We start from the raw sequence: 22,670 nt of genomic DNA, 5'->3' as shown, positions 1-22,670 counted from the left end.
ACCTGAGCTGTCTCGGTTCCCACAGGAAGGATCAATACCTCCTCTCTCCCGTGAACTGTTGGTACCTGGTACTGCATCAGACCCGGCGGGAGAGCCGAGACCATGCCACCCTCAATGACATCTTCATGAACAATGTCATCGTCCGCCTCTCCCAGATCAGCGAGGATGTCATCAGACTCTTCAAAAAGGTGAGCTGCCCTCTCTGCCCCAGGTCACCTTCCCAGACTGGCCATGACAGTCTTCTACTGTTGTGGTGAGATGTAGTTTGGGGACAAGGGGCCAGAAAGGCAGGTGTTGAATGAATCAGGGGCCGAGGACTATGCTTTACTTTCCCAGCTCAGTTTTGACCTCTGTATTTGTTTGCCTTTGAAAGACTGAACTCAGCTACCATAGTGCCTATGGCCACAAGAGTAAAAGTCTTTACACGGCTAGCTGTGTAGCATACACGTATCATAGGCAGTCTGGAAAAATGGAGGTGGGCATGGGCACAAAAATTTAAATCAACAGACCTTTTCTATATCAATCACTTTGAAACTCTAAGAATTTCTGTATGTATACCTATACAAATATATTTTATTTAAGTGCTTGTAATTTATGTGCTTTCTAGGATGCATAGACATTTCCCCCTGTGTAAGATAATACCACCTATTAGCTTTTACTGCCTACTTATGTTACCTACCAAACTTACATAATGCTCTCTGTCAAAAATTTCCCACATTGAAAATTTGCTTCTGTTTTGAATGACTGCGTAGCATTTTGTTATGTTGACTTTCCCTGACCTACGTACCAGATCTCTTTCTGTTGAACATGTTGGTAAATGCCATTATTCTACAAAAACCTCCACTGTTCGTTTTTTCCCACATCCGTGGTTACTTAGGATCAATTTCCACAATGAGAATCATAGGCTCAAGAGCTGATTTACATTTTTAAGGCTTTGGTGGGACCCCCATCACTAAAAGAAAGGTTTTACCCAGGGTAATATCCAGGAGCTGAGGTTGAAGAGAGCCTTTGCTTTTTATGCCCCCTGAAGCCTTTGTCAGAGCTTCTTACACAATGCCTGACGCAATGGAGGCCCTGTGTGAATTGTGAAGAATTGAATTTTCTGTAAAATGGGTGTATCACGCATCTTATCCTCTAAGTCTGTTGAATGAGTCTGAAATCAGCTTCTTTTCAAGGCCTGTTTGAAGCTTGGAGATGTTCCTGTGAGGAAGGGGCTCAGTGTGAAACTAGATTTCTTAGCATTTTAGAAAAAAGATCACCCTGGTACTATCCTTTTAAAAACCCGCGTGTCCTGTATATCTTCAGGCTTGTGACTTAAACCTGTGCCTCTGTTTCTTCGTTTAGGAAATGCCCACTGACCATCCCAGCTGATGTTAGACAGGCTAAGTCCTTGTGTGATCTATGTTATCTCTGTGCTTATGACTTAAATCTCCCATGCCTCAGTTTCCTCATTTGTGAAATGGGCTGGAAATACCCTGGGTGAAGGTGGCAGCACAGGCTACCCTGGCCTTGCTCTGTAAAAGCTGGCTGTGACCCTAGGACAGCAGGGATTGCTCTGCATTGTAGCTTAGTTGTTCTTCCCAGGTACCAATTTAGTGATCTAGTGACCCAGAGTTACTAGACACATAAGGAAAGGGACAAGCTGCTGACTTGAAATAGAATCATCTCTCTAAGGTCTGTGCTTGTAGTGTCCTTTTGAGGATGACGTCTACAGAGGAACTGCAGTCTCTGGCTCATGCCCTCCCACCATACAATATGTTTCTGGTCTCCTCTTGCTGTGTCTATGAAATGTGGTCTGAGTTTAATATTTGCATAAGCAAACATAATTAGAATGGTAAATACAGTGCCAAAAAAAAAAAAATCCCACTGTGCTTCACAGAGGCCAGCTGAAAAGCTTTAGCTGTCTGCTGGTTTGGAGTCCTAATCCCGGCACGGTCCCTGCCTGCTGCTGCTGTCATAGCCTTTTCCTGGGTGGGAATGACTCAGAGAGAAAGGGTCATCAAGGCCTTTAGGAAATGAAGGCTCTTTTTTTCCAGAGCTGAGCCCTGGGACAAGTGAGATAAATCTTTGCAGTTCTCATTTAGTCTGACAGCAGCCTGACTTGTGATGGAGGTTAACAGGGTGGAAAATAATGAAAAATGTCCGCAGCTGAGCTCCTGGCTGCCTTGTTACCAGGCCTGTCCTGTAGAACAAAGGAAGTGACCTGGCCCCAGTGGGCTGGGAGAGTGTCAGGGACAAGTGTGCCTGGCTGATTTAGCTCATCGAGGCCCCTTTGTTTTGCCCACATTCTGTATAACTAGGAGCTAAGCCCTGTGCTCTGTGTATAGGGAGAGTTGCCGCACAAATCTCAGCCACTTCTGAACTAACTCCTGGACAAATGGTGGGGAGGTGCACCCCAATGTATATGGATGGGAGAAAGCTGTGGGCAGCTTTAAGGAAAGCCGAGATGTGGCCTTAGCTCTATACCATCAGCATGACAGGGCTTTCAGAGTTTGCCTCAGTGCTGTCTCACTGACCACCTGGCCGGTCTCTTTAAGCCTCAGTTTTCTCATCTGGGAAACTGGGCTGGTGCAATGCCTGCACTGGGGACCACTTGCAAGAGCAGAAGCAGGTCAAGTACCAACATAAGGCATGGCATTCAAAACCTGCTCAAGAGATGGAAGCTCCTTAGTGGTTCCTAGCATGGAAACTCGTGGCCAACCAGGGGTCCCAGTGCCTGGTGAGTATTTCCTGACCGCCCATCCAGTCTTGCTCTGGGAGCAGAGCCGCAGATGGTCAGGGGTGGTTCCTTGTGGGCCTGAAATGGCTGCCCTGCCTGTCACCTTCTCACAGCGCTGTGTGCTGTCAAACTTGATTCTCACTGGTTCATCATTTTTGCTCTATCTTTCATAAGGAGCCTAGACATTTTTTTGTTTGCTTTGTTTGTATTCAATTATTTTTTTAATTTATGTGCATAAATGTTTAGCCTGCATGTGTATGTGTGTGTATACCACATGCATGCAATGCTTGTGGAGGGTAGAAGAGGACATTTGATCCTTTGGAAATGGAGTTACAAGCGGTTGGGAGTAGTAGTGTGTGTAATGGGAACTGAACCTGGGTCCTCTGCAGGAGCAGAAAGCACCCTTAACCACTGAGCCAGTCCCTAGCCCGTGGGGACTCTGTTCTAAGGGAAGTGGTAGCACTGCAAATTCCCGAATCCCATCACACCTAGTGGTACAGGCCATCCAGCGGCTGGGGAGTCCGAGTCATTATGAGTTCATCATAAGTTCAAGGCCACAGAGTAAATTCAGGGCTAACCCAGTCACTTTAGTGAGTGAGTAAGTGTGTGTGTGTGCGTGTACATGCCTTTGTCTCCCTGAAGGATTTAATCACCCAGTTATAACAATTTGTCAGAACACCTTTCAGGATGAGTCTGAATCCCAGACAAAGATGGGTCAGTGGGTGGGAGCACTGACTACAGCTTAGATGTGCATATCCTCGGCCCTCTATTCAAACTTCCACCTCACATTAAGGACCACAAAGATGGACTTGAGGGTTTTTCTGGATCTTTCTCCCTCTTCTCAATGTGGCCAGCAATGAATAAATCTCTTTTTTCTGCTTTCTGTTTTCACTTTGGCTCTTGTTATTGGTTTATTGAGGGCAAGTTGCTGGGCATGACTTGGGTACAAATTGTGACACCCCCCCCTCAGCCCCCACCCAACAGCCAATTCATTAACAAAAGGATTTGGGTTGTAGCATAGAGACTGACTCTTGACTAGCCTGTGTGACTAGCCCTCCCTCAGTCCCCAGCACCAGGGAAAGACTTTCAGGGGAGGGGTCTGGCTCAGGTAGAGGCAAGTATACTTAAGGATATCTTACAGGCAATCTGAAATGATCAGGACCCATGGCTGTGGACAACAGAAATACAGTTCAACCTACTTGGAGAGGGGAAAAGGCTTTTCAGCTTTTCTAAGATGACCTTGGCTTCAGGCATGGGGGGAGGTGCTTCTAGGGACACAAAGATTATTATCAGAAAATAGTCTGTTTCTTCTATGTGTCTCTGGTGTCTGTTCCCTATTTTTCAGAGGGTTGATGAGGAGCCTTTTTTTTTGTAAGTTAGTTAGTTTGTCCCATTCTCATGACCAGGTGGCTCCCAGCAGCTCCAGGCTTACATCTTATCTGTGTAAGTACTTTTATCTACTGTTAGATCTTCTAAGCAAGTGATTGGCCCAGCAAGTCATGTGATCACCCTTGACCCTGAGTCTGTGGCCAGGAAGCTATCTCACCTGACTTAACTGCTGAAGCTAGAGGTGCTCAACTGTGCTGATCCACAGGGCTGAGGGTGGTTGAGTTATAACAATCCCAAGAAAATTTGGGGTGTCCTTATGAGAAGAAAGAGATAACAGAGGGCTACGGGACTCTCTATTCTAGTCTTGTTTAGCATGCTTAACTGGGTGCCTGAAACAAAGGATGAGCCTTACCTCTCAGGATTGCTCATTCTAACTGGGGACAGCTGTGATCAATACACAGGCCTTCGATGCAGAATGAAATATTACAAGTTTTGTTCTGGTCATTCCCTTGAGGGCTACAAAAACAGGCAGAAACCTGTTCATTGCGTGGAGACAGAAATCAAGATGATCTACCCAGGTCGTTGCTGCCTAGAGATGAACAATCCTGCTCACTAAAATCTTCTCTGTGGTTTGCCCAGAAGCTTCTCACCTTGGGTAGTGCCGAATTTCCCCTGACCTGTAGCAGTTCATGGTGAGAAGCAATCAGGAGATGGGAATGACCAGCTTGGAGTGGAGAGGACTAGCTCAATGCTTCAACTCAATGATCATGTCTCAGCTGAAACCTTCAGATATTTTTGCATCAATTCTTTGTAAATCTGGCCTGAGTTCTGCAAAACCGCCCCCCCCCCCACACACACACCATGTTTGTCCATTTTAACCATCATCTTATTAGATTCTGGCCAAATGACTTGGGTGATTTTTCAGGCAGCAAGAAGGTAGCTTTCTTGAGAGGCATAAAGCCCTCTGTTGGGAAGCCCATGTCGTAACTTCTTCCTGTTGTCCTTGCCTCTGTCATCTTCTGTGGTGATTTAAACAAGGTGTTTCCCATAAGTATTGGTCCCCAGTAAGTAGCTGTTTGGAAAGGATTAGGAACTGTGGCCTTACTAGAGGAAGTATGTGATTCAGGCCAGGCTTAGAGGTTTCAAAAGACTCCTTCTCTCTGCCTTCTGTTCGTGGTTCAAAAAGTGAGCTCTCCGCTGCTTTTGCCACCGTGCTTTTATTCTACCATCACACACTCTAATGCACTGGAACCTTAAGCCCAATTAAACACTTCCTTTTATAAGTTGCTTGGTCATGGTGGTTTTTCACAGCAGTAGAAAAGCAACCCATACACCTTCTAGTGACAGTTTGTTGGCTCTATGTTTGAGTCCTTTCCATTGGGACATAGAAAGCAGGGCCGAGACTTGAGAATGAGTTACCAGGGAGAGTGATGCCGAGGTTTGGTTTTGAAGGGTAAACATGAGTCTGCCAAGTGGGGAAAGGGAGTTGGGAGATCTGGAGCAAGACAAGAGCTCAGTAGGCAAAATAGATCACGATGCAGATCAGAGGCATGCCAGAACTGAGAGTACAAATAGCAGTGTAAGCTGAATTCAGCTCTTAAACATAATCTGCCTGGTCTTCATTACACTAAGACAGTGGTACTCAACCTTCCTGATGTTGCGACCCTTTTATGTGTTTCCTCTTATTGTGGTGACCCCAGCCATAAAGTTATTTTTGTTGCTATTTCATAACGATAATTTTGCTACCTTTGTGATTTGTAATGTTAATTATCTGTGTTTTCTGATGGTCTTCCCAAAGGGTTCTCCCCACAGGTTGGGAACCACTACATCAAGATAAAACATTTTAAAACATGGAGATTTGGGTGGGGGAGAGGGTGTGTGGAGAGATGGCTCAGCAGTTAACAGCACTGTCCGCTCTTCCAGAGGTCCCGAGTTCAATTCCCAGAAACCACATGGTGGCTCACAACCATTAAGAATGGGACCTGATGCCCTCTTCTGGGGTGCAGGGGTGCATGCAGATCAGCCACTCCTGTACACTAAATAAATGCACCTTAAATTAAAAACAAACAAAGAAACAAACAAACTTGGAGATTTCACTCTGGGTGTGGTGGCACATGCTCATAGTCCCCCAGCACTTGGGAGATGGAGGCAGGAGAACCAGGAGTTCTCAGCCACATAGCAGGTTTTAGACAAGTCTGAACTACCTGAGAACCTGCCTCACGAAACCCAAGCCAAAATCAAACAAGACAGTGTGTTCCACTGCCCAGCCTCCATAATGTTGTCCAATGTGTTGTACTGACTCCTTTATTTTATCTTCCTGGCCTTTTACGCCTTTGAGTTGATGGACTCACCCTTAAGCATAATCTGCCTGCCAGAAAGTCTAGCCTAGAGTAAGGTTCCCTGGGGATGTGTTAGGTGCAGATTTCTGGGCTCCACTGTCACAGTTGCCGCTTCAATAATTTTAGAGTGTGGCCCAAGGGTCTGCATTTCTAACCAGTTCTCAGCTGACTGTGGGAACATGAGTAGGAAGGACTTTCAGTTTAGCCTCCTTGTTTTACAGATAAGGAAACTAAGTCCCAAGTCTGCCAGGTCTTCCCCAAACCCAGATATCTGGCCAGGTCTGAGTCCACTCCTATGTGGTACAGCAGCCAGGAGGGTCACTGTGTGTCGCGCTCACTCCTCTTTGCCCCTGGCCGTTTCTGAGACTAGGTATTGAAGCCCATCCCATTTGCAGCCTCATTCTGTTTTCCTCAGCCTCCTTAACAATAGCCATCCATTATTCTGCGCTCCGATGCCTGTAGAATTTAATTACTCGCCCTGGCCGTGATGTGAATTTGATTGTTGGAAGCTGCAGCATTCTGGAAGAAGCGCTAATGAGGAGAGACTCTTAGCAGAGACGAGAGGGCATCTGGGGGGCCAGTGTTTGAAAGCAGCCATTCACTGTGTGGCAACAAGGACTTGGTCTTGAGTGAGCTTTCTCGTCCCCGCCTCAAAGATGTCCATCGCATTTCATAAATAAATCAGGGCTTTTGTGTCGAATAATTGCTTTGCTTTGTAACAGAGATCAAAAGCAGCCATGGCCTTGGATTCAAAGCCAAGTTTATTTTTCAATTTTTCTTTCTTGCAGGAAGGAGTGAAGTGAGGGTTTGCATGCTGGAGGGTCCAGCAGCGAGGTCTTCCTTGAGGTGGGGAGAACAAAGACGAGGAGCCTCAGCCTGCCTTCACTGTCTCCCAGGGAGACAGCCTGTGAAACAGCCTCAGCAGGCCTTTTCACTTGTTTAATACACATTTGCTAGTGCTAGAATGATGGCAGATAAGCAACTGTACCAAAGAAAGGATTAGTGGGCGCTTCTTATGTGCAAGGCCCTAAGCATTCTCTGTGCACTGAATTCAAGTCTGAGTGGAAGTTATTGTCATCACCCCATTTTACAGATAAGGAAACTCAAGAAGGGGGGGGGCTTCAGTTTTACTCCAGTACATCCAACACAGTGGTAGAGACAGGGGGTGAACAAGACACAGAAACAGTCCAAACACAGTGGCCTGCTCACAGGGTAGTATAGAAGTTGAGGTAGATAGGCAGACATGGTTTGTTTGGCTGCATGGAGGATGAGGAGGGGTGGTCATCCCTACCCACGTTCATTCAGAGGGAGGTTCAAGAAGGTATGACATTGGGGATTCAGTGCAGCAGTGAGACTAGTCAGCCACAGCTTGGTTTCCTCGGGAAGCTGGCTCTCAGATGGAGGTACAGTGCAGATTGGGTTGGGGTCCCACCTGCAGAAGAAAAGGGATGGGGAGCAGGAGACATCAAGGGGCAAAGTGTGTGGTGGAGTCATAAGGAAGCTGAGATAGTCCTGCAGAGCTGCTCAAGTTGCCAAAGGTTGGACTCTTCTACCCCTGTGCTGATTAATCATTGCTTGTGGGTTGTCTCCAGAAGTGGGCAGGGGGGTGGGCAGGTGCATGCTTAGGCTGGTCACTCTTTCAGCCATGGTGTCTGTGGGTTTCCTAGGAGGAATTCTCAGTCCTGAAGGGGAGCTTGAGCGTTACATGGTGGTGTCCTCAACAAATACACAGAACTCTGGGGAAAACACGAGAAGCAATATCAACAGGAGACATGGAGAGCACTGTGGCTGAGCTTAGAGATTCCAATCTCTGCTGCTTTCAGCCATGTGAACACAGCTTGATCCCTTTCACTGTTTTGTTGTTTTTCAAAATGGAGCTAATAGGCATCTTTTTCCTATGGCTGGTCCATGGATGACATGAAAAGCCCACCTAGCACACAGTAGGCAATCAGTACATGCTAGTGATTAATAAGGTTGTTTGTAGGCCTTTGAGAAGGAATGAAGTGAGGGAAGAGTGGAGATATGATGCTAGGAAGGTTTTATTTATACACATCTTAGGCAGACACTCACCAATTGCCTCTAAAGAATGGTGGGTTTGGGGGTTGGAGAGATGGTTCACAGGTTAAGAGCACCTTTATCTCCTAAAGGTCCTGAGTTCAACTCCCAGCAACCACATGGTGGCTTATAACCAATCTATAATGAGAGCTGGTGCTCTCCTGCAGGCATACATGCAGGCAGAACACTGTATACATAATAAATAAATATATCTTTTTTTTTTAAAAAAAGAATGGTGGGTTTGTCTCCTTTTTTGTAACCTTTTATTTATTTTTTCTTGCCTTATTACTTTGACTAAAGTACAACATGGAGGGAAGAGGTACCCTTGACTTCTTAAAGGCATGCTTCTAACTTCTTACCGTTTAAGAAAAAACTGGGAAAATTGGGGCCACTTAGGACCCCCTTAGTCTGATGAAGAGGGTTCATCAGAAATCCTGCTTCCTGCTTCGTGGCTGCCCATAGGATTAATATGCAGAAGTTACTAACACTCCTGTGTGCCGTGTCAGTTAGGACGTGTCATAAAGACGCACACATGAGGAGAGAAGAGTGAGCTCAGATTAAAACCCTCGGTGCGTAAGTTAGTCACATCCTATGAGCGTTGGTGTATGGTGTATGTCATTGCCATTCAGACACACAAAATTCATAGTTCCCAATGTACTTTCTTCATTTCTCATAAGTTATTAAAAATCATCGGCTTTCTTCCCTCATTTCAAATGTTTTTGTTTTGTATTTGAGGGAGGGTGATGGGGACAAATTAAATCATTAGATTAAGAATTTAAAGCATTTAATATATATATATTAAATATATATTTAAGAGCAGAGTGTACAGAAATCAGGAAGAAAATATTTTTTAAAGCTTGAAAAGAACACCTTAGGGTAGTCAGAATCTTGAAAGACACAGGAGTCGGGGTGGGGTGGACATATATGGCGTGGCTTGAAGTTCTGCGGGAGTGGGGGAGTGTGGAGGGCATGGCAAGGCGGAGTGGAGTCCAAGGTGAAGCTGTGGCTCCACCCATTTCCTCCCAAAACCAACATGGCGGCAAGCGTCTCTTGGGAAATTAAAAATCTCGCTCAAGGGCGTTCGGGGAGGTGTGCAAATCTATGTACGAGGCTCCCAGCGATTTCTTACCTAAAGCAGCTCACGAAGCAGATTTTCTCAAGCCGATTTTGGCAGTCCCCAGCCAGAGCAGGTGTGCGCATAAAGGCAATGAGAGAAAGTAAAGATTTTTAGGCATAGGTTAGGCCAGCGACTTTTTCAAGTCGATTTTGGCATGGAATGAGTCCCAGGGGTTCAGAGTACTGGAACAAGTTTAAGCAGCAGGTAGTGGCCGCCACAGGGAGCTGGGAGGCCACCTTCATTGTTGCTGCAGGGACAGATGTGCTGGGCACAGTAGATAGTTGAGGAAAAGTAAAGATTTTTAGACATAGATAGAGCAGTGAAGATCTGTTGTCCACATCCATTGTTCCCTAGAAGGCCAAGAGGGGTTTTGGCTAAGCCAGGATAACCCTCCCGGGTTTCGGCACCAAATGATGGGGACAAATTAAATCATATGATGATTACAACAGATCTTCTATGAAAGTGGTTTATTAGGTGGATATGGAGAGAGAGACAGAGTGGGGAGAGCAGGACATGATGGAGGGGGAAAGAGAGAGGGGGCCCGACAGAGAAAGGGGAGAGCAAGAGGGGGAGCAAGAGGGAAGAGACCAGGAGCAAGAGAGACCAAGAGAGGGACCACATGGCTGGCTGGTCCCTTTAAGGGGGAAGGTAACCATACCTTTAGGTGTGGTCACCTAGCCATCGACTCAATAACATCGTAAGTTGCTGGGCAACCCAGGAGCAGGTTTAGTTTCAAAATCCTAACACAGGGTCTCATCATGTATCTCTAGCTGGCCTGGAGCTTGCAATGCAGAGTAGGCTGGCTTTGAACTCACAGAAATCTGCCTCCCAATTTGCTGGGATTAAGGATATAAGCCACCATACTTGGCCATTTTGAATATTTTTACAGCTCTTTATTATTTAAAAATTTTCACTTTATGGTGGTTTGGGCTAGAGATATGGGTCAGCCATTAGGAGCACTTCCTACGCTTATAGAGGATGTAGGTTCAGTTCCCAGCACCCACACAGTGGCTCACGATCATTCGTGATGCTTGTTTCAGGGGATCTACACCCTCTACAGATCTCTGAGGGCATCAGTCATGCACGTGTTATACATGCATACATATATGTTGGCTAAACACTTATGTGCATAAAATAAATAAAAATTAAAAATTATCCATAAAAAGAAATTCAGGTGTTTAGAGTTGTTTGTGTTTGTGTGTGTGTGCAGAGGTTTGTGATATAGGTACATTGTGTGCCAATGCCTGTGGAGTCCAAGAAAGGTTGTCAGACCCCCCTGGATATGAGTTTATAGGGACAAGGGTATTGGAAACCACACTTGGCTCTTCTGCAAGAGCAGTAAGTGCTCTAACCTGCTGAGCCATCTCTTCAATATTATTTTACTTTCAATTAAAATAAAAAAGATTTACACTCTAAAAGAAAAATATTAATATTTTATATTATATAATTAAAAAAACCTTTCCCTACAGCAAGAAACATAAATCAATGGATTGATAGACAAAATACCTTTGAGACAAGGGGAAGATATTTGGTCTTCACAGACTTAATAAAATTTTAATACCCCAAAATTAAAGTCATCTTTTCCAAATACGTAAGAAAAGAGCAAACACCCCAATAGGAACAGATTAAGGGATACAACTGCCCAGGTTATAGAAGATGTAACTGCAATTCTAAAAATTAAAAAAGGCTGGTAATCAGAAGACAGTTAGTTGAGACACAGCTTGATGCCTGGTAGATTGACAAAGCAGTCCCTTGTGGAAAACAGTGTGTAGAGTGTCAGGGATTGTCACAGGAATGTAAATTGTCTAGTATCGATGGAGGAAGAATTACAGTCTCTGGAAGCAAGCAATTCCACTTTAAAGTATAACCTGAAGATGTTCTAAGCCATCAGCACACACACAAGTTTTTATGGAGATGCCTTCTATAAGCAGTTTAAAATATTTGACTCACGGTTGTAGGTTACAGTTTGTAGTTTCAGGGAAATCAAGACAGGAATCCCTAGAGCCACAGCACAGCCAAGAACAGGGTGAAGACAGGAGTCCATGTTGCTGGCTTGCTTATCCTGGGCTAGCTTTTTTACTCTTAACACAATTCAGGCCCTACGTAGGGAATGTGTTGCCCACAGGGGACTGTGGCAACCAACAATCAAAACAATGTCCCACAGGCATGCCTACCATTTGCCTAGATCTAGATATTTCCTTGCTAAGCATCTATTCTGTGGGCTGGAGAGATGACTGAGGTTAAGAGCACTGGGTGCTGTTGCAGAGCAGCTGGGTTTGGTTCTTAGCACCCATGTGGTGGCCGACAACCCTCTGTAATTCCAGCTCCAGGGGATCTGACGCCCATTCAGTGAATGGTTAATTAAATAGCGATGGCAGTCACATGCTAGAACAGTATAAAACAATTAAGATCAAGGGTCTATATCTGTTAGTATCAATTTGGATAAAACTTGAAAATATGTGTTAAGCAAAAAAAGGAAGGTTAAGTATGATATTTTCCCCTGGCATTGTGGTACAGACCTATAATCCCAGTACTTGAGAGGTTGAACAGAAGAGATTTTGAGTTTAAAGATAGTATGGATTAGAGAGAGCCAGTTTCAACAGTCCCTCAAACATAGAGCAGCATTATAGTAGAGACCTGATGAAAAATTTATATGATTCATGTTTTGTTTGTTTATTTATTTATTTATTGTTTTGACCCCTGTCTGGAATAAGGCGAGGTAGCTATGGACCTGTAAGATCACGCAACCATAGAAGAGTCATTGAGGAATGAGTAGAGAGGAAGGAGGCAAGGACGCTTCAATTGTCTCTGTAACATTTCACTTCCTAAAGTCGTTTCAAATTAAAAAATCAAAGTCAAAATAATTATTAAACTTAAGTGTCATGTTTCTGCATGTTTTAAATATTGGAAACTTTAAAGAGAGGGTGGAAACCAATAAAGGCAAATTGGGTGAGTCAGAAAGGCTCTTGAGTGTCAGATACCTGAGACCCTCTGAAGGTTCTTTTTTATTTTTTAATTTTTTAAAGATATATTTATTCATTACTTATACAGTGTTCTGCCTGCAGGCCAGAAGAGGGCAGCAGATCTCACTATAGGTGGTTATGAGCCACATGTGGTTGCTGGGAATTAAACTCAGGACCTTTGGAAGAGCAGTCGGTGCTCTTAACCTCTGAGCCATCTCTCTAGCCGCCCACTGAAGGTTCTTGACTGAGCTTCATTTGTTCAAGGAATCTGTTTCACTAGTGGAGTTTTCAGAGGCACACCAAAGGGTGACTGATTTTACACATGCCTTTGATATTTTTGAGGACAGAAAGACTGAACCAAGGGAGAAAAGTTACATGCTGTTACACTCATTTTCTTACATGCACAGTAGTGGTAGAATGTTCTCAGGGCCTGGATTAGGGAAGATGATATAAAAATGGAAAGAAAAGGAAGGAAGGATGAGTAGATGGGAGGTTGAATGAGTAGATGAATAAATGAGGGGATAGGTAGGTGAGTGGAAGGATGAAAGAGTGGGTGGGTTAAAGAGTGGATGTGTAGGTGGGTAGGTGGATGCATGGGTAGATGTGTAGGTGAGTGGAAGGATGAATGAGTGGGTGGGTGAAAATGGATGTGTAGGTGGTGGATGGATGGATAGGTGAGTGAAAGAGTGGCCGTATAGGTGCATTGTGGACAGGAGTGGATGGATGATTAGGTGGATGTGTAGATAAGTGTGAGGATGGATGGATGACTGGGTAAATGGGTAAAAGGTGGTAAATGGAAGGGTGAACACATGAGTAAAGGCAGTTTTGAAATGCAAACGCAATTCTCATTCTTCTCCCGTCCACAAACAATGCAAACAAAACAGAAGCTCATATTGTAAAGAGATGGGGAGTTAGGGCAATGTCCTGGCTCAGTGACTTAGTGATCATAAATGACTGACAGTACTTTGAACGGAGGATAAAACCTTGAGAGCATCCGTAGGCTTGACACTAGCACAGAGAGGGAGAAAACATCAAACTCAGAACTGAGAAGCTGAAGGTTTTCATAAGAAACTGATCTTGCATACTCCAAGGACAGGAGGCTTTCCCACTCTCAGTGTTAGTGTCTAATCTGCAAGAGATTCTAGCAGGAAAAAAGAGGAAGAAAATGGAAAAATGTCAGCCACCATCAGGACATAGCCAAGAAAGATTACTTCTGGTAAGTTCTATGCCCACAGGGGTACAGGCCAGCATTCTACACCATCTCTTCCTGCAGGGAAGTTAGGGGTTGGGTAGGAACTTAGTCACCAAATGACAACTGATTCTAAAAGACGGTAAGGAGGACTGGATGTTATCTGATATTTACAATGATCTGAAGCAGAGCTTTGTAATTATCACTATGCTTTCAAGATCAAGGCATTTGGACATCCTTGTACTAGGATTATTTTTAAATGTTTTTAAAAACAACAAGAAAGAAAAAATACTTTTTCTCACCAAGGCAACAGAATGGAAAGACTGAGAATGGTGCACTTATTATCCTAGTCAACAGTGGCCAAATGATGTCCCTTTATTGCATGTCTGCATCCTGATCCTCAAAGTGGGGTCGTATCCATGCCTCCCCCAAACGTCTGATCTATCTCACACAGGCATCTGAGAAACAGTGTGGTTGTCGACATATATCAGGTGGCCCAGAAATGGTAGCTAGTACTGTCACTATCTACAATGATAGTACCATTCATAGTAATAGCACTAGACACTCTTGTGAATAATGATGGCAGGTACTGTGATTATTATTATCAGGAGCAGTGCTAGAGATCCAGAAACTTCTTTCCTGACTATGTCAGTCACTCTTCCGTAGCTATGTTAGTTACTTTCTAATTGCTGTAACCAAATACCCACCAAGATCTCCTTTGAGAAGAGGGGTTTATGTTAGCTTATAGTTTGAGATGGAACAGTCTGTCACAGTGGGGAAGGCATGGTGTCGGGAGTATAAGCCAGTTATTCACACTGCACCAGATTTAGGAAGAAGAGAAAGGACAGGAAGTAGGGCTAGTTTATAATACTGCAAGAGCCGCTCCTTATGACCCACTTCCTCCAGCAAGGTTCCACCTCCTTGGGCTTCACAGCCTTCCCTAACAGTGTCACCAGCTGGGAAGCACATTCAGTTTCATGAGCTTATGGGACCATTGCACATTCAAAGCACATCTGTGAGGAATCCTTGGGTGCCCTTGGGCCAGTTATTTTTGCAGCTCTGAAAAAGAGGCTTTCTGGGTCAAAATATCCTCAGGAGATACTGAGAACCTCTGCTGAGTTTGAGGAGGAGAATGGGGAGGAGAAGGAGTAGAAAGAAGAGGAGGAGGAAGAGAAGAAGGAGGAGAGGATTTGAAGCCACGTTTGCCGTTTAAAGAGGAATGATTCCATTTGGAGCTGCAGCAGCAGCAGGAGACACATGCTAGTTCTAAGAAAAGAAGCCTGAGGAGTGGCCAAGAACAGGGAACAGCAAACTAGTGGAGGGTAGAAAATTGTCTAAGGTCAGGTGGAAGGTGGCAGGAACCAGGCCCAGGCACTTGTTCTGAGGGAAGGGGACTAGGCAACAACACAGAGAGCCTTGTTATTGGTCTAGGAGGAGCTGGCTGTTTATTGGTTGGAGCCAATGTGTTCAGGGCACATTGGCTTTCCAGGACACGCAGATAGGTCCACACTCTGTGGCACATGCCTTTAAGTCTCTGCTCCAGACATAAGAACACAATGGTTCTGAGCACTAGCCAGTGCACACATGCTCCAGGCATCTGACCATGGAGTGCCCTGAGTCTTAAGTTTGTGATTTGATGGGCAGCAAGACAGAGGATGAAGACAGGAGAAGGATGGGTCAGGACTTAGGATTGAAAGAGAGTTAGGTTTTGTTGTTTCATTATATTTATTTGCTTTTGTTAATTTGGAACCCCAGAATTAGAAAGATTCTGGAATGGCCCTGGCTTGTGACCCAGCATGAGAACATCTACTCAAACAAAGGTGAGAGAAGAGAGACAGGTCTAGCTGTAGCAGGGGTTGATGAGACAGGCCCCCAGAGATGACTGAAAGTCAATAGAAGTTATTCCTGACCAAGTATATTCTAAAGAGCTATTTAGAATGGTCTTCTTGGAGAAACGAAGGGAGGAGCCTTATTATTCAAGTCAACATTTTGAAAGTTTTTACATTGATTGATTGACTGATATGCGTATATGTCTGTATGTGTTTGTGTGTGTGATGTGTGTGTGTGTGTGTGTGTGTCATAACACACATGTGGCAATCAGAGGACAACTAACAGGTATTGGTTCTCTCCTTCCACATGTGGGTTCTAAGTGACAACTCTGGTTGCCAGATTTATAGCAAGTGCCTTTACCTTCTGAGCCATCTTCCGAGCTCCCAATCCAACATTTTAAGACTATTAATTTTTTAAAAAATATTTTTTATTCTTTGGAAGTTTTCTACATTTATACAGTATACATTGCTTCTATATATCCAACACAACCTCCCTCCAGCTCCTCCTACTATCCTGCTACCCATAACCCCCCCAACTTTGTGTCTTTTTCTAATAATCTGTTATTAATAACCCACTGCCTATATGTACATGGGTGTGTGGCCATCCACTGGAGCATGGATGACCTACAAATGGTCATGTCCCCAAAAGAGTGTGGCTCTCACTCCCTTAGCAGCTATCAACTGCCAATAGAGCTCCTTATGTAAGCGTGGGGCCTCAGGGCCACATCTATGCTGGAATCCTGGCTGGCTTGATCTTGTGGTAGTCTTATGCAGGCCACAGCCTCTGTGGGTTGATGTGTACGGAGACCATGTCGTATCCAGAAGGCTGCACGGCACGGCTTTCTTCCCCACTCTTTCTGCCCTTTCTTCTGTGATGTGTCCCAAGCCCTGCCTTGGTGGCGGGAGGCTGACATAGATGACTTATTCATAAGTGAGCGCTCAGTTGCTACTTGGTGCTCTGACCAGTTATGAGTCTCTGTATTAAGCCATACATTTTACAAATAGAGGCCTTGGTGGGGGATTATGTACCCTTAATTTTGGCTAACCCATCTTCTACACTCCTTCTCCTCAATCTTTCTTTTCCTACTCAAACCTTTTCCTCAAGGCGTTTCTCCTGTCTACTTGCATGACACCTATGTTTTCTAATCTACACTAACTGAATTTTTTTTCCTGCATTATATGATTGTAGTTTTCCATATATTTTTTTCATACAACCTGCATTTTGGTTAAGCCTTTGGCCAGTGTCTCACTTCCTTATCCCTCACCATACTTGGACCTTGCCATGGACCTCCTAGTGTTCCTACTTCTTACTTTCATTTACTCTGTAATTTACCATTTCTTCTCCCGTAAACCCAGTGGCTTGTTTCTAGCTTCCTGGCTTCCCCATGTTCTACTGGAGGTTAAACACAAAGCAAAAGACTTGAAGCTAGGATCTGCATATGTGAGAGAGAGCATGTGACTGTGGCCTTTTGGGCCTAGGTGAGAGCTCCCTCATAATTAGACAGTGCTATTTTTAGATCTTTCTGTTGCTATAACAGAATGATACAGAGTAAGTAATTTATAAAGAATCAAAGTTTTCTCTGATCACAGTTCTGAAGGCTGGAAGTCCAAGGTTGAAGAACCAGAATTAATAAAGGCCTTCTTGCTGGTAGGGATGCTGCAGAACCCCAACATTGTGCAAAGATCACATAGTGAGATGGAGGAAGAAGTGCTACCTGGGATCTCTCTTCTTGTACACAGTCACTAATCCTGTTATGGGGGGCCAGCTCTCCTAACTCTGACTAATCCTAACTGTCTTCAATATTATTACCGTGAGGCTTTGAAGGTTAGGTTTCAGCCTGAGTTTGGTAGGAGACATAGAAGGTGACATCAGTGTTAGAAACAGCTCATTTTTGAGTTAGTTTGATAGGAATAAATGCAGATTCCTTAAGGATAAAACTTTCAAAATGTAGCTCATAAGCCCTAAGATCTATATTAAAGCAGCCCTTTTGTTATTATTGGGGGTTATTTTTGGGTGTGGTACTGAAAACCAAACCCAGATCCTGTGCATACTAAGTTCTCATTCTTCCTCTGAGATATATACCTCGGTTCTGGGGGGGAAAAGTCTTAGGAGTTTCCCCTCAAAAGCATAGTTACTCCTGCATTAAAAACTAAGTCAGGTTACATATGGCATGATACTCATGGCAATGGAACTGTGTCATTACAAGAGAAACTTTGTCTTTGTCATTTTAGCTTACATTGATGCAAATTAATGTTTGCTTGTTTTGATGCAAAAGGATAAAAATGACCACCTTTTCATTCTCTCTAACTTTAAATTTCATCCACGAGAGTATCCTAGGGCATTTATAGAGCTCTTCTTGTATGCAAGTCTTTGTGGTCAACATTTCACAGGAAAGGCCCTCAAGGAAAATGCTTCTTGCTTCAGCCTGGGTCACAATTCTTTCTGTGACCCAAACCTTGAGACAAATTTCCAGGTCACCCTGTCACAGCCAGCCCCTGTCTGGGGATTCAGCCAGGTATAGACAGGTCCCACCCACATCTCATGTTCTCTTAGAAGGAGAAGCAAATGATGGCCATTGAAGCTGCTAGGGCCATTGTCCCTAGCAGGGCAATTGGAATAAAAGGAACCAGACTTTCTTGGCTGGATGCAGGGGTGTGGGTGTCAGGGTGTGGGGGACATGGCCTGGGAGGTAATACCTGAGCAGATGGTGAGAAGGTACATCAGAGACCTAGACAGTGTCCTGTGGGATTGGCCTCCTCCCCACCTGCCTGTGGCCTGTATTGTGTCTACTGCAGCTTTGCAGTGGCTGTTTTTCATCTGTGCACTGAACCCTGAAGAAACAGACCAGGCTTTTGAGCCAGACCAACAAAAACCTGATTCCAGCCTCTGAAATTTTCTAGTTGTGCCATCTTGGGCAAGGTGCTCAGCCCTTTTGAAGCTTTAGCTCTCCCAATTTGTCAAAAGAGAAAAATAGTAGTAGTTGCCTTAAAGGTTTAAATGGGTACATGGAAGGGACTTTGAATAGTATCAAGTAAATGAAAGATGATTTTCGTGAATGCTGTTGCTAAATACTGCTTGAAAGCTGGGCTTTGTCGTTCACTCTTGTCTGTAGTGCTTGGTAGAGGCTGGATTCTAACTAGATATTCCATGTGTGTGGATATTCCATGGATGCAAAGCTAGGGAGGAACTGGAGGCAATACCACAGGCTCAAGCATAGGCTCAGAGTGCCATGAATCCAAACATATGCTGCGATCCACTGGGTAGCCATGAGTCTTCAGAAGTTCCTACTAGGTGTCGCCATCCTTTTGGGACTGCCATACAATGTGGCCGTATACAAAATTCAGGGTTGAGAACTACACAGTTGACTTACAGGAAAAAAAAAAATCCAAACAGAAATCTCATGAAGTTTTGAGCAAGTTTACAGTTTTGTGCTGGGCTGGACTCCTAGCTATCCTGATGTGCATGTAGCCTACTGGCTACAAGTTGGAGAGTGGGATGAATGCTGGCTCCAAAGTCCAGTCACATGCCAGATGTCCTGGCCCAGCAGTTGTCATTCTTATGAACACCCAGAGGTACAGATGGCCACTCCTCTCTGAAATGACTCCTGGTTTCAGAATCATAAATTGAAACACTTTTTGTGGGCCCTGTGCCTAGCTGGAGAACATGAGACTACCACCGTTGACACAGGGCTTGGAATGCTGGGCCATCTAGTCTTCCTAGAGTAGCTGAAAGTTGGGACTTATGAGGGAAATATCTTGATTGTTAAATGCTGGAAAGTGTTCAGACTTTCTAGAATCACCAAGTGGCCAAACAAAATATTCTTGCAGGCCAGAGAAGCTGCTGCTTGGAGGTCTTGCCTAAGGCAGTATTTTACTGAGGAGTAGTTTTAGCCCTCCATGACATTTGGCAATGTCTAGAAATGATTGTGGCGCTCACAACTTCAGGCTAAGGGGAGGGACTACTAACAAGAAGAGGCAGGTAGGCTACCCAACATCTTGCCATCCATTCATAGGCTATTGCCCCAAACAAAGTTCTCCCTAAGGAAATTTAACCTTGAAACTGTTATGCTGTTGGGAAAAAAGAGGCCAGTGATACCTGCTTTATGGTGGCTGACTAGCCTCAGTTTACTGTCAGTTTGTCAGAAAGGCAAGACTATGAGATGCTTGAATCTTCTTTAGTCCAACCTTGTGTGTAAAGGAATGTCCTTTGCAGGCATGAAAATATTCAAAAAATGTGGACAGCGAGGGCCAGTATGTTGTCACTGAGTCCCCAAGGTCTGGGTGTGGTGGCTTATTGAAGATTGTCTTGGTTTTGGCCTCCTGTCCCTGGTGGAATGTTTGGTTTGGGTTCATTACTCAGTAGTATTTGGAACTGTAATTGGGACTATTTCCCTTCTCCAACCAAAAGAAAAAAAACTAACAATAATAAAGATGCTTTGAAGGCTGCTGGCCAAGCATCAGCTCTGTGGCTGCTTGGGGGAGGTGCCCAGGAGTTGAGACTAAGCAGGTTCCATATGGTGGCTTACAGTTCTCTTGAAAAATTACAAGAACATGCCTCTGGCCCCACCCCATCAGTCCATGCTCTATGTACATGTACTTCTTCCTGAGGCATGACCCTGAGCATCCTCTCACTTGAAAGCCTTCGGCTCCCACTTCTGCTCTGAATGAAGCCGTAGCTCCATCAGCCTTCATGATAAGACCCAACCTAGGCAAAAAGAGGCAGATTTAGAGACCTGGTTCTGTAGTGAGGTTGTCTTATTCTAGGAATTGGTGATGGAAGATGAGGCTGTGTACATTAGGGGGCTCTGGCTATAAGTAACAGGAGACTATAGATTAACATACCGTAAGCAACAAAGCCACAAAAAGTAGATAGAGACTAGCTCAAAGTTTTAGGATCAATCAGGGTTCAGAAAGTAATGAAAGGAACAAGGTTCCTTTTACTCTGCCCTCCTAAGGCAACATCCTCTTTCTGTCTCTAGATGCCCACTGGTACCAACAGGGGTTGTGCGGAGTTTTGCTCACACTCCACAAAAGGGCTAAAACCTTCTTCTACCTCATGCATGTCCCACTTCTTTGTCTAGTTAAGTCAGCCCAGGACTATATCAGCACAAAGAACAGTCCACCATGTAGGGTGAGGGTGTGGTGAAGTTCACTGGAAGGGCTGAGCTAGAGGAACAAATGGTTCTACCAGGAAGTAGGGAGAGTAGAAGTGGGTGATGGAGAGTGCACCCCCAGTCCCTGCTACAAAGGGTAAAGGATATGGTGATAGATTGAATTGAGGAGGAAGGACAATAAGAAGTTCACCAGGTTTATAAAGTCTATGAAGTTTCGTCTTGACAGCCCTGGAAGGTATTATCCCACACTTCAGAATCAAGGGGCTTGGAGTAACGGTGCTACTTTTGCACAATTTGCATTTGAAGGGACAACCAGACCATTTCTACGCACTGACACTTGTTCTTCTGTATTCCAGAGCAAAGAGATTGGCCTGCAGATGCATGAGGAGCTGCTGAAGGTGACCAATGAGCTCTATACAGTAAGTTCTGCCCAGGACCATTGCTAATTGTTTGGGCCTCTTGTCTCCTTAGGAGGTAGGGTAGAATTTGGAGTGACAGTGGGTTATCATGAAAGTATGCAATGACTCATGACCCCAACTCCTGATTCCTTATGTTTGGAATGGGTCTTGGGCGTGTTTAGTAAGTTAAAGTGTGTGAGAGAGTGACATGATCTGCCAGATATGGGATGTGTTCCGAGCACAAAGGTCCTGAAGGGGGGATGGAAGAACATGGTGTGAAGTCTCCAGAGGGCAGGAATGTAGACTGTGGTGCTTGGTGACTGTGGCCTTAGACAGGCACATGTTTTGCTTAGATCCCTTTGTCTTTGTTATTCTCCTGCTCTGAGAAGAACTCAAAGGTAAATGGTGAGCATGCCTGACTATTTCTAGTGGAGAACATCCCAGTTTAGACCTTGCTCCCTGCTTTGGGACCTTGGCTTGAGATAGACATTAGCACTGAGGAAGGCAGTGGCATGGAAAGCATTCTGTCCAGGCTGTAGGGCAAGAACAGACTTTGGCTTTCTTGGTGAGAATGTGGAAAGCCATGTAGATGGCCTTGGGGTACTATAGAGGTTAGGCCCACAGGTGAAGTGCCAGGTAGAACTGTTATGTTTGATGGAGAGTAGAGGTTCTTTATAAAAGTCCTAATTTAACGTGAAAACAAGTGTAGGCTGCATGAAACCCTTTCTCTCTGTTATTACTGTCTGTATATTTATACACACATGGTGGTAGCAGCGGGTTCCTCAGGGGCTGAGTGGCTGGTCCAGGGCCTGTACTTCAGGTGGAAGGTCCAATGTAGACCCCAGCAGTGGGGGGTGGGGGCTAGAATAAGACTTTTTTTTTTAACTGATGTGAACTAGGGGGAGACTGCCTTGGTGAAAGAGGATTACAAGTTTGAAGCCTGCACGGGCTTATAGAGCATGGACAAAGCCAGGGCAACCTGGTGAGACCTTGTCCTGTAATATGTATTATATAGTAATATATACGTTCTATAATAAAAAACATAATAGTAATAAAAGTAAAGAGAGGCCTGGGTATGTAGCTCAGTAGTAGAGCTGTTGCCCAGTATGCTCAAGGCCCTAGGTTCACCCTAGTACCACAGAGAAAAGAGGTGAAGAGAAGGCAGACTCTCTGAAGTCAGAATCTGGGTCAAATCTAATTTTCCACTGGAAAGCATAGTGAAATCCTCCCCCAGTCTCTAGGGATTGGTTCCCAAATGCCTCATGGACACGGGGATTCTGCAGATACTCAGGTCTTTTGTCTAAAGTGGTGTCATGTCACACATCCTCCCAGGTACTTTAAACCATCCCTAAACTGCTTACTGTGGCAGATACAGCATCAGCGCTATGTAGGCATTGCTATGTATGTATTGCTACTCTGTGTTGTTTAGTGGCGAGAAAAAGAGAGTCTGCTCATGCTCAGTATATGTTTTCAACCTGCGGGGTTTTTTTTGACTCCATGGATGTGGAGATCACAGCTCTAGAGGGCCAGCAGCACTGAGGGGTCACGTATGTAAAGCATGGTTAGTATGATAGGCTGTATAGTGTGCTGGAGAGTCTGTTTGTCACTAAACATGACT

General features: G+C 44.6%; 1 protein-coding gene across 3 annotated transcripts in view; it reads left to right on the top strand.

Moving 5' to 3' along the window:
• Positions 1-22,670, top strand: part of Srgap3 (SLIT-ROBO Rho GTPase activating protein 3) — a 228,228-nt gene that overhangs the window by 135,585 nt on the left and 69,973 nt on the right. For all 3 annotated transcript variants that reach the window (XM_060383893.1, XM_060383892.1, XM_060383894.1), the window contains exons 3-4: positions 26-188; positions 21,011-21,073. In XM_060383893.1, coding sequence (XP_060239876.1) covers positions 26-188; positions 21,011-21,073 — 226 coding nt within the window. The remainder of the gene's footprint in view (positions 1-25; positions 189-21,010; positions 21,074-22,670) is intronic.

Source organism: Meriones unguiculatus, chromosome 5, assembly GCF_030254825.1.
Source record: "Meriones unguiculatus strain TT.TT164.6M chromosome 5, Bangor_MerUng_6.1, whole genome shotgun sequence".
NCBI lineage: Eukaryota > Metazoa > Chordata > Mammalia > Rodentia > Muridae > Meriones > Meriones unguiculatus.
This window is presented reverse-complemented; position numbering and strand designations above follow the sequence as displayed.